General features: G+C 32.4%; 1 protein-coding gene across 1 annotated transcript in view; it reads left to right on the top strand.

Annotated features, from left to right (window-relative positions):
* CPNE8 (copine 8) overlaps positions 1–12,590 on the top strand; it is a 177,822-nt gene that overhangs the window by 145,550 nt on the left and 19,682 nt on the right. Inside the window, exon 16 of the mRNA XM_033118275.1 lies at positions 4,162–4,289. Within this exon, the coding sequence (XP_032974166.1) occupies positions 4,162–4,289 (128 nt within the window). The remainder of the gene's footprint in view (positions 1–4,161; positions 4,290–12,590) is intronic.

Here is a 12,590-nt window from a genome sequence, read left to right as displayed (position 1 = left end):
GTGAAATTTGTATAAGAAGCAATGTAGTCAGAAAAGAACAGTGGTTGAGGAAGTGAGGGAGGAGGGGAAAGGAGGGGGAAGGAGAGGAGCAGAGGGGAGGGGAGGGAAGGGGGAAGAAGGGGAGCAGAGGGGAGGGGAGTGGAGGGGAGGGGAGGGGAGACTTTCTAGTATTGCCAGGCTAGCACTTTTGGTTGTGAAAAGGTTGAATCACGGCTCTTCTCTCATGATTCTTGATGACTCCTTATGGTGTTATAACTGAAAATACGTGCAGGGCTTTAGAGGAAGTATTTGTAATGGGCACGTGGCCAGTGACCCATAAAAGGCCTTCTGCATTGATCAGTAGAGAAATGCTGTACCTGTCCAAGCGATTTCTCCTACTAAATAATGTAAAAGCACTTGCATGCTTTTCACTTATTTTGGCATTTATAGGAATCTATGCAATTTAATATTTATGTATCTGCTTTTTCTTTCCACTAGATGCTAACAGTGTAACAACCAAAGGTCCTTAACACACTGTATGCACAAAAGAGCAGCTCAGTAGATGTTTGTTTATTGAGTTAAGGGGAAAATTCTCTCAGCTTTCCCCCACAGTAAGCAATCAATCTCTGAGCAGCAACAGTTTCAAAGAGTAACTGCAATAACAGCCCCTGAGAGTTTCTCTTCAGTAGCATTTTGTCAGCATGTTAGCCCTGTTGAAAAATATTATAGGCTGTGGGTAACAATAAACTATAGGCTTCTTGCCCAGAACTGAATCTAACTTCCCAATTACAGTCCCTCGGAGAGCCAAATGGAGGGATAGTGGGTGAAAGCTGGAGAGCCCTTCCCACTTACGTCTGCACAGTGGGATTATTGCTCATTTTGAATTCTGTTCTGTATATTACTATGTGCTCCACAAATTGACATTCATTATATTAATAAATGGAAAAGGTTGTGGAAATATAAAATAGAGCATCCATTGCCATCTTCATTACTATGAAACAAAATTGAATGCTCTTATTTTCAAACCGTCCTGTGTTTTTTGTGCTGGATCCACATGCGAGTTTATGTTACTTTAAGAAGCAAAAACTAATTCCTGGCATGATTATTTTAAGAAATGAGTCTTTAAAAAGACTTAAAAAAACGATTTATAACTCATTACAACTTTGTTATTAAGAGGAAAAATCTCATTTTAATGGTTGTAAATTATTTAAAATAATCCTGATATAATGCAAAGCATGTACTTAAAAGAATGTATAATTTTATGTAATTAAGTATTCTTATCATCCAAGGCATATGAGAAAATCTTAGAGCAATTTATTATGGAATTAGGACTCATACAGAAATCAGTGCTTTAAATATTCCATAATGATGAATGGAACATTCAAAGATTATCTTTCCACTAAGAAAAATGAAATAAGTGAGAAAAATGGTGACCTTGTAATTTCAATTCCATAGAAATAGAGGAAATAATTTTATAGAAATAGAAACCCCAGCCAATTGTCTTAAAAAAGACAATCAAAAAGTAGCTTAGAATTATTCTGTTTGTAATTATTTCTTTAAGGCAGACATATAATACATTTGTATGCCCAAAATCAATAATCATTTTTAATTTTAATTACCTTCATGCTTTTCAAGGGAAAAGAGCACTGTAAAATTTTACTTAAAAGGAAAGTTAAATAGGTCAGCTCAGATTAATATCAAAACCCACCATTAACTGCTTTGTGCTAAATATTAAACTTGTACATTTTAATTTCAATCAATTGATGTAACCAATTTTATAATATAAAGGAGCCTTTTATTATTTTTACGTTTTAAATTTTTACATGAGGGTTAATTAATAAAAAGTTGGAAGAAAAGAAGCAAACAAAAGAAAAAAGTGGGTATAAATCCTTCTCTCACAAATTGCAAAATTGAAGTTGTTGGTACCAGCTGGCTTAGTTTCCTAAGATCCCCAGTCTTTCAAAATGCTTAGGTTTTCATAACATGGTGGCATAGTGGTTGGTCTCTAGTTTGTCTGTATGGATTCAAATACTAGCTCTCTCACTGGTGTGACTTTTGGGTAAAATATCTAAGCTCTCAGTGCCTTAGTTCCTTCATCCGTAAAGTGGGGAGATTAACAGTGTTTTATCTACTTTTTTAGAGTTGTTATAAAAAACTAATGTATATAAGTATTTTTAAATAAAGCTTGGTATTAGAAGTTCAATTTTAGTTATAAATTTGCAGTTATTGTAATTGTTCACATAAAAACATACATGCTAAAATTATTGCTATGTTAAAGTATAGTTATTGTCCTTACTGTTTTTAAATATATCTACAAATTTTATTTCTATCCCCTCCCTTTGAGAGGTGGAGCCTAATTCCCCTTCTTTTGAGTACGGGCTATACCTAGTGACTCATTTCCAGCAAACAGATTAACACGGAAGTAATGGTATGCAACCTGTGAGACCAGCTTATGGAGGCATTGGGACTTTTGCCTTGCGCTCTCTCTTGGATTGTTCATTCTGGCGAAGTTGATGGCCATGTTGTGTGAACACCTAAGCAGCCCTATGGAGAGTCCTTGTTGGCCCTCTATCAGTAGCTGCATAAGTACTGATAGCCTTCTAGGAAGCAGATCTTCCAGCTCTGGTCAAGCTTTTAGATGGCCACATCTGTACTTGACTGAAAACTCATGAGAAGTTCTGAGGGAGAACCACCTGGCTAAGCTGCTGCTGCATTCCTGATACCCAAAAAATGTGTGAAATAACAAATGCTTAATGTTTTAAGCCACTGACTTTTGGGGTAATTTGCTACATAACAATAGATAACTAATACACTGCCTTATTTGTGGAATCTGGGCTAGGAGAATTCAATCTAATAATAACAGAGCATTCGAGGTATGACAAAGCTAGACCAGGTCTCCTAAGGGGAGTTTTCCCCGTAACTCAACGGTGCCCTACTGGGTGCTCTTTTTCAGAATATGAACTCCTTGGTGACAAGCTCCATTTCCCTTGAGCAAAATGAATGTATTTCTTTGATTTCTTTCTACCTTGTCTTGATATTTCTCTTACCAAATTCCATCCCCTCTAACCCTTTCTCCAGTTAGGGTTATCAAGTATGACATGAAAATGTTCATGCGGCAGATATTTTACATTTTTTCTTCTGTAAGGTAAAAATTAAATGGATAACATTTTATTTTTAATTTTAATACATTGCTACAGAAACTTGGAAAATATACAATAAAGCGTGAAATACAAGTCACCAATTACCATATTTTGCTGTGTATAATGTGCTCCTGTGTATAGTGTACACCCACGTTTTTGGTCAAAACTTTCAGGGGGTAAACAATCTTTCATTTTAATTCAAATTTTTATTTGTTTAAATTTAGGTACTTGTTTTTTGTATTATAAAGGGATTTCAGCATTTATTTTTTAACCTATTATTAAAAAACCTATTATGGTACAAGAAATTTTAAGTAATAATTACAAAACACAAGAACAGATACAAGGAACGAGAAATGTTATGTACCGGTAATAAATTTATGATATTTATTCATCATAGAAGGCCAAGAACTCTTCATTGTTGTAAGTTCAACAAAGCCAATTATCGTTTTCCAGGGTATTATTTTGCATACGGATATCATTATTGATTTCTAGAGTTATACTCTTAACTTGTAAGCATAAATAAAAGAATTAAAAACATTTATGTAGATACGGAATTAGTACTACCCATATATAATGCACATCCTTATTTTTTCCCTCACAAATTTGGGAAAAAAAGTGCATATTATACACGGCAAGATATGGTATATAACCACCCAGAGTTAACCACTCAGTATTTTATTTACTTTTTTCAAGGTTTTTATGTGTTCATCTCTACATATAGAAAGACCTGTGTAAAATTAAGACACTATTTATTACAGAACGTTGTGATATTCAGCTTCTCAAGATTATATAGAATTTTCTCTTGCCCCATTTTGGAACAGTATCCATTTTAGTGATTGCACATTATATCACCATATCACAATCAATGTAATATATTGTAACCTATTGTTGACCACTTACATTATTTTTTTGCTATTACAAATATATAAATGAGTGTTCTTTCAGAAATTCTTTATGAGTATCAATGTTTATTATTCTTTTTCAATTGATTGTTATAGACACTATTAAGTTTTTACTGATTTTTGCCTGTGATGTTCTACAGAATGGGAACCCTCAAAACCCCTACTGTGATGGCATTGAAGGGGTCATGGAGGCTTATTATAGGAGTCTGAAATCTGTACAACTGTATGGGCCAACCAACTTTGCGCCTGTAATTAATCACGTCGCGAGGTAAGTGGAAGTACACAACGTATTTATTCTAGTGTACTGGACCATAGTAAAATCATTACATGATTGTTATCATGACCCCACAGATAAAAGTTGTTTCCTTCTAATTTACCTCCAAGAGAGTGAGGAAAAAGATATACAGTAGAAAGCATCTCCAATGAGCTATCATGATACTTGGCTAAAAATTTACATCGAAATCTCAAGTGAAGAAATATACACTGGGTTATGTTAGGACCTGCATTTGTTCAGCCAAAGAAATAAATATTTTCTTTGAAAAGGCATCCACGAGAGCAATAACAAGATCAATCATGATCTGAACTGTGTAAATTATTCATGTCTAATATCACGTTTCATAGTAGCATAGAAATAATAAGAAACTGAACTCCATGAAAATGACCAAAGCCATTCAGTGATATAGAGGGCACATTATTTTCATCTCTCTGAAATTAATATAATAGCAAATTTTACAAATTGTCAGAGCTCTACCTGTATGTAATACAGAATTTTGAGATCAGAATATAATCGCTTATGATTCCAAGTACATGTTCTAGAAAAAAAAGTTAATGTGAAAATCTGTACATATTTGCTTATCATTTCTTCATTAGTCCATAAATAAATTAGACTTCACTTTCATAATTCCTAAAAAGTTTGACTTGACCCAATTGCAAATTCTATGAAACCTTGCTTTATTTTTAGATAATCAAAAAAACATAGCTCTTGTATTCTTCCTAATATTCAATCAGCACTTAAAAAATTACTACATTTGGATAGTTTATCAATGCACAAAGGCAATATGAAACCTCAGTTCTCTGTTGGAAGGTTCTGGAAGTTTACCATGTCCCTATTGGACATCATGAGCAACTTAAATGTGTTCTACTTTCCATTATCTGGGACATAGACAAGATGCTAAAATACCCCGGCACTGAGGGTTGACCTCAGTGGAACTCTCCTGTGAGATTCCACCTCAGGTTGATAATGATTTATCAATGACCATTCTCTGAATGTGACCATACAATGCAGGTTTTCAAACATTTTTATCCACAATCTGTACTAAGTTATAAATTTTACACCTCAACATTGAACACACACAAGTAAAAAAAAAAACAGTTATTTATGAAATAATATTTATTATCTCATATTTTCTCTTTATTTCCATGGTATCTTATTCTTTCCTATTACTTTTTTTTAATGCAAGTCTTGACCCACAAAATTGATTTCAAAATCTACTAGTGGTTCATTACCTGTAATTTGAAAAACATAGCCTAGCTTATTGTATTAGCCTATATAAGTAATGTTACCTGCACTCTATTTTCCTTGTGTTTTTTATAGCTGTCAAATAAAGCACAATCAAAAAAATATTAATGCACAATAAATTACAGTCAATGCTCACTTTCACATACTACCATGCAGATCACTGTTTTCTATACAAAGATAAGAGGAAAATGATAGGACTTATTTTGTGTGAACTCATGCTGGTTATTATAGATATTATCATCAGTGCTTACCAATTAATTTTGTATTTTTGCCCTGGTATATGTCTACTTTAAAAGTTAAACTTTTAGATATACAATTTCTAGGTGCATTTCTGTATACCATTTCAAACTACAGGCTCCACATGGTTCTGTTACCATTTTTTATATTTTGTCCAGCATTTTAAAAATTCTCAAATATAGGGATAGTTGCCAGCTAAGATTTTCAGGATCTTTGAAAATAATCTGGGATATAATAATTTCTTATTGTTGTTTTTTAATGAGAGAAAATAAGAAATCCAGTAAGATATTGCTTTTGGGGAATCATTTCTTCCTTCCAATACAATTTGAAGTTTCATATATCTAGCATTTCTTATTATGATTATAAGAAATGTCTTTCTCTTTTATTCTTCGAGAGTTTTGTTTTATTTTTGTTTTTATTCAGACAGACAATTTCTGTCTGACCCAAAATTGTCAAGTAAAAGACAAGTTACTACTTGTTTCTAAGATGTTTGTGCATTTGTCACTCTTAAATGCATTTCAACTGTACTTCACCATGCCTATCATATAGGAGATAAGTACTCACCAAATGTCTAACAAATAAATTATGCATGTGTTACAATATTTGTCGTTAAAAATTATTTTTTGGAAAGTCAAAAGCAAATATTTTTTCCATACTTTCTTATTTGCTTGATTTTGTTCCCTTTCGAAAAGTGAGTTTTCTTTATTGGTAAAAGCGTAGTTATTTATAATACTTTTATATAAGCATCTTGATAAATGCTAACTCTTACTCTTTTTAAAAAATAATAATTTTAAGTGCATGCTTATTTCTAGAACTAAAATCTATGTCATAAGACTATTGACTTTTGAGCTAATAATAATGAGATAACAACACTGTGAAATAGTCAAGACTCAAGGCATCAAGTTTGCAAAACTTGAAGGTTATTTTTGCTATTCTGGGGCTTTCCAATCCCCTGCCTCTAATTCTCTGCCTTCTCGGTCCTCGTTTCACTGAGCTGTCCAGGGAAGAGCATTTCAAATAATGTAAAAAAAAATCCTACTCAACAGCTATTGATACCTTGTCACAAATTTAAGTTCAAACACTTCAGTATTCAAGAACTTCCAATGTCCAACTACCACTCACCCATCCAACTTCATTTTTCCTCCATGCTCTCCCAAATGTACTACAATTCAGTCATAGAGAATTGCTACTTCTGGTCTGTGATGTCATCTATGTATAGCTCTCACAGCACTCACTAATTTGATCCTATTCCATTGTTACATATAGATCTTTTCCAAATTGAAGAGAGGAAATGTGATTTAACCTCACAATACTTTATACTGAGAAATTCATACCTGTTTCTTTAATTGAATTTTCTGTATGCCATACATTATGAGTATATTTTAATAAATAAGGTTATAATAGGAAACGAATGTTAATCCTTAGTCAATCTTAATGACCTGTGGGAAATATGATTGTGACTAATACATACTATATCAGTCAGGGTTCACAGGGGAAATGGAATCAATAAGATCTACGTGTATAGATAGATATATAAAGAGATTGATTTTAAATAATTGACTTATGCAGTGGTACGTGCTGGCAAGTCATAAATTTATAGGGCAAGCTGACAGTTTGTAAACTCAGGCAGGATTTGATATTGTTGTAGTCTTGAGTCAAAATTCTTTTCTCTCCAGGAAACTAGTTTTTGTTAAGGCCTTCAATTGATTAGGTGAGGCCCACCCACATTATCAAGTAATTTTGTTTCCTTAAAGTCATCTGATTGTAGATGTTAACCACATCTACAAAATACCTTCATAGGAATACAATGATTGGGTTTAACTAAATAACTGGATCTTATAACCTAGACAACTTGACACATTAGACTAACCATCACATCTACCAAAAGAAACGTATTACCATTATGTTGTAAATTGAAAACAAATTTAAAATCAGAGAAATACTTCTAGGTCCTGTTGTATATGAGCGTAATAATATATTTAATGTCTATAGCACTATATTTAAACCTCATTAATTAATAACAGTAGGCAGAAAAATGTTAAGGAAATCATGTGTTTATAGATACGTCATTTGACTAAAATGGAGGTTTACTCATCCGTTGATTAATCTCAGTTTCCTCTTGGATATGGCAATTACTATTTTCACATTCCTGTTTAGGTCATTTTTTCCAAAGGTTTGTTTTCATACCTCAATAATTTAAAATTATCTGTAATACATTTGTTGGTATATTTGACCAATTTATTACTTCACAAATAAGCAAATATACCAATGAAAATATCAATTATCTTTTCAGTCTATCATGAAAATGTCACTATTTTTTTTTTTGCTTGACTTCAATAATATTCACTGTTTCCTAACTGATACTCCTTTTTTTCCTGTGCCTAACCAATTACTTGTTTTGAGGCTGTCACATTCTTGTTTTTAGAGGGATCTATCAATGTCTAATTATTGGCCAATTTTTTTTTTCTTTTTTTGATATTGAGAAAGATCCAGGATCCAGATAATCAGCTAAAGTCAATTTTCATTTTTCAGGAAATAACATTTCTTTATTTTGGAATGTCCATAACTAATTTTCAAATTAATCTAAAGAATGTGTTGTATTTCTTTCATCTGTATGATCAATAATAATAAAATCAAAATAACAGTCATTATTGAGTTCATAATCTATCTCAGGCAACATGTTTAGTGCTATAATGTAGGTTATTTCTTTTAATCTTCGTAACTCTAAGAGGTGACAAGAGTGTTGTTATTTGTATTTTACGATTACAAAGTAGATATGTAGAGTGGCCATTTGTGGTGGAGCTAAAATTCCAAACAAAATAATCTGATTTCAGATTACCATGTTATAATGCCTTGCATACTTAAACCTTTTTATCTCTGCTAAAGAGGTAAAGACTCACAAAAGAAAGTGCAACAAAACAACCTGTTATGTGGACACAGTTGGTCACTTCATTATACTGCCAAAAGTAGTTTGGAAAACAACTTAGTAACATAAACATTACTGTGTTACTTTGTATTGAACTGTTTAAATGTATCCCTTCATATAGCATGAAGATTTAATTCATTGTGTATGTCAAAATTAAACTACTTAAACAAAACATTTCTGAGTCAGTTTCTTGTTTTGTTGCCCTCTCTAGTCCTTTGAACTAATGAGCGGAAAGAATATTTCACAAATCTGAGCCAACCATTTATGAGTTTCTAAAAAGAATCCCAGAAACGTATTTCACAAAGACTCCAAAGAAATATGTTTTTTGAGCACCAAAACCCTGAGAAAGCTAACCTCTCCCTCAGATTTGTCAGAGTAATATTAAAATATAACTTATATATTGAAAAAGACAGTGGGCTTTCAATAATAAGAATTTTATTATGCAATTTATAAAAGCCTTCATCACTAGGTCCCTTTAAGAAGCAAGCTTATTTAATGCATTTAAAATATAATTTGAATCTGTAAGTCTGTATATCAGTGCTATCTTTTTGAAGATTAGGATGTGATCAGCATCTAACTTTCTACTTTCTACATTTCTGTAGCATTTAAATTACTTTATCATAAATATATAATACTTTTAGTAGAAAATATGATTTTGTTTGAAATTTAGATTAACTAGCAATGTGCAACAGTATGTGAATGTGTAGAGTAAATACCAGAAAAACAATGAGTAGTTTAAAATGATTGATTTATGGTGCTGATGGTGATAAAGACTAAAATGGATTGAATAGTTCTTTTGTAGAGGGGAATTTATTTTCAAAGCAGTGTATCTAAGCAATAGTGAGAGCCACACATAAACTCATGTATCTTTGTACAGCATTAATTTTCTTCAGTTAAGAAATATAAAGCATTAAAATAAGCACATATTTATTATAAAGTAAAATGCAAATTTCTATGAACTTTAAGATAAAACAACAAATTCAGAGAAATTCCTAGTTTACTATATGTGCTTCACACTCTAGCCCTATCTCGCTTGGTAATATGACTATATTCTCCTCGTCTTTTACATATACTTTCTAGTGATTCAAAAGAAAACCAAAATGTAAATGAGTTAAATGCATCAATCAAAAGATACATAGTGGTTGAATGGTTAAAAAAAGAAGATCCAACTACATGCTGTCTATAAGACACTAAACTTAGATTTAAGGACCAACATAAGCTGAAAATGAAGGGATAAAAAAGCTATTCCATGCAAATGTTAACCAAAAGAGAGCAGGCAGGGGTGTCTATGTTTATATCAGATAAAATGGAATTTAAATCAAAAACTGTCACAAGAAACAAAGAAGGTCATTACATAATAAAAAGGTCAACTTATGTGATTGTGTGTGTGTGTGTGTGTGTGTGCGTGCACACGCATGCAAGGTATGATTAAACAATACAGTGAATGTTTAAATAAAAAAAATTATTACAGTAAAAAACACATTACCATTAATTTCCCTCAAAATCTTCCCCCTTGCTTTGAACACACTTATCGTTCTTGCCACTTTCTGAAGCAGTTCTGGAAGTCTTCTTTCCTGAAGGTCTTCAGTTGTGCTGTTGTTGCTGCCTCCATCCAGAATCATTTTGACTTTGGGGAAGAGCCAGAAGTCACACAGTGTCAGATTTGGTGAATAAGATGGATGAGGACACACTGTCATGTTTTTATTTGACAGCAGTTGCCATATATCAGAAGTGATGTGTGATGTGGAACGTTGTCATGATGGAGGGTGATGTACAGCACACTTTAAAACACACCTTCTCTCAACCTTAGCTCACTCCCGACTGACTGCACCAAACAAGTTGAAAATTGTCACACACTGTTGCCAAGGTTCCTTGCGCCACTTCCCATACTGAAGATCCCTGCCTTTCCATTAGCTGGCACTCGGCAGCAGCATTCACCATATTTTGTGATCACAATGAAAGGTTTTGTGTCACACATCACTTCTGGGACAGCAATTTCTGTCAAATAAAATATTACCATGTGCCTTCCTCCACCTTATTCACTAGATCTGGCAATGTGTGACTTCTGGCTCTTCTCCAAGTCAAAATGACCATGAAAGGTAAACATTTTGAATAGATTTAGGATATCAAGGCAGCCACGACATCACAACTAAAGAAATTCATGAAAAAGGACTTCCAGAACTGCTTCAGAAAGTGGTAGGAATGATGGGATAAATGTGTTTGAAGGGAGGGAGAGTATTTTGAGAGGGATTAATGGCAATGTGTCTTTTACTATAATAATTTCTTTTATTAGTTTAAACACCACATTATTTGATAACACCTCGTCAAATATTTATATAATATATATATATGTGATATATATATGTGATATATATATGTGATATATATATATATATATATATATATATATATATATATATATATATATGATTCAGCCTTAAGAAAAGGAGCACCTGCAACAACGTGGATGAATCTGGAGAATGTTATGCTAGGTGAATTGACACAAAAAGAAAAAAACTGCATGATCTCAATTATATGTGGAATTTTAAAAAGTCGAATACATAGAAGCAGAGAGTAGAATGGTGGTTACCAAGGGTGGGAGAAGGGGAAATGGGGAGATATTGGTCAAAGGATACAAAGTTATTTTATGTAGGATGAATAAGTCTAGATATCTAATGTATTGTATGATTACTGTGGTTAATATTATACTGAATATGGAAATTTGCTAAGAGTAAATTTCAGGTTCACTAATTACACACACACACACAAAAGAAAACTATGGTAACTATGTGAGATGATATGTTAATAAACTTGACTGTAATAACCACATATATATATGCCAAAAAAAGTACATAAGTGGATTCTTTAAGGGTCAACGTTGCTCAAGCAGTAGTTTGCCATAATCAAAAGTGTCTGGATGCTGATGGTAACCACTTTGAGCACCTCATGTAACTGCAGAAGTCAAAAGGGACTTGTATTTACCTTTTGTTATCCGTATATATTATGACGATTTTAATACAGTTTTCCTTTATTAAAATATGTATATTTTTGGCACTGTCTATATGTGAATATATATATTCATGTATACTTTAAATAAATACAACTTATTAAAAAGAATTAAATAAATTTAAAGGATCAATTCACAGAAAGATATAAGTATAAATATGTATACACCTAAAATCAAAGTACCTAATTTATATAAGCAAAAACTAACATATATGAAGTGAGAAATAGACTGCAGTACAATATTAGAAAACTTTGATACCTTACTTTCTAAATAGATAGATCATCCAGAAAATCAATAAGGAAACAGCAAAATTGAGCAACACTCTAGACCACATGGGCCTAACAGACATTACAGAACATTCCACTCAACAGCAGAATACACATTCTCTTTTCAAACACACATGGCATGTTCTCTAGGTTAGATCACACGCTAGGTCACAAAACAAGTCTTAACAAATTTAAGAAGCTTGAAATCATTCCCACATATCTCTTCTGACCACAATAAAAACAAAACAAAACAAAACAAAACAAAAAAACTACGAATCAAAAATAAAAGGAAATCAGGAATACTCACAAATAAATGGAAACTAACAACAAACTATCAGAAAAGAAAATAATCTCATTTACAATAACACCAAAAACAATAACATACTTAGGAATAAACTTAAGCAAGAGGCAAAATACTTTTACACTGAAAACTATAAAACACCAATGAGACAAATTAAAGCAGAAACAAATAAATGAAAAGACATCCTGTCCTCATGTATTGCAAGAACTAATATTGTTGAAATGTCCATACTATGCAAAGTGTTCTACAGATTCAATGAAATACTTATCTACATACCAATGGCAATTTTTTTTTTGCAGAAATAGGAAAAACA

The sequence above is a fragment of the Rhinolophus ferrumequinum genome, chromosome 10, assembly GCF_004115265.2.
Source record: "Rhinolophus ferrumequinum isolate MPI-CBG mRhiFer1 chromosome 10, mRhiFer1_v1.p, whole genome shotgun sequence".
Lineage (NCBI taxonomy): Eukaryota > Metazoa > Chordata > Mammalia > Chiroptera > Rhinolophidae > Rhinolophus > Rhinolophus ferrumequinum.
The sequence above is the reverse complement of the archived record's forward strand: the minus strand, read 5'-3'. Positions and strand labels throughout refer to the sequence as shown.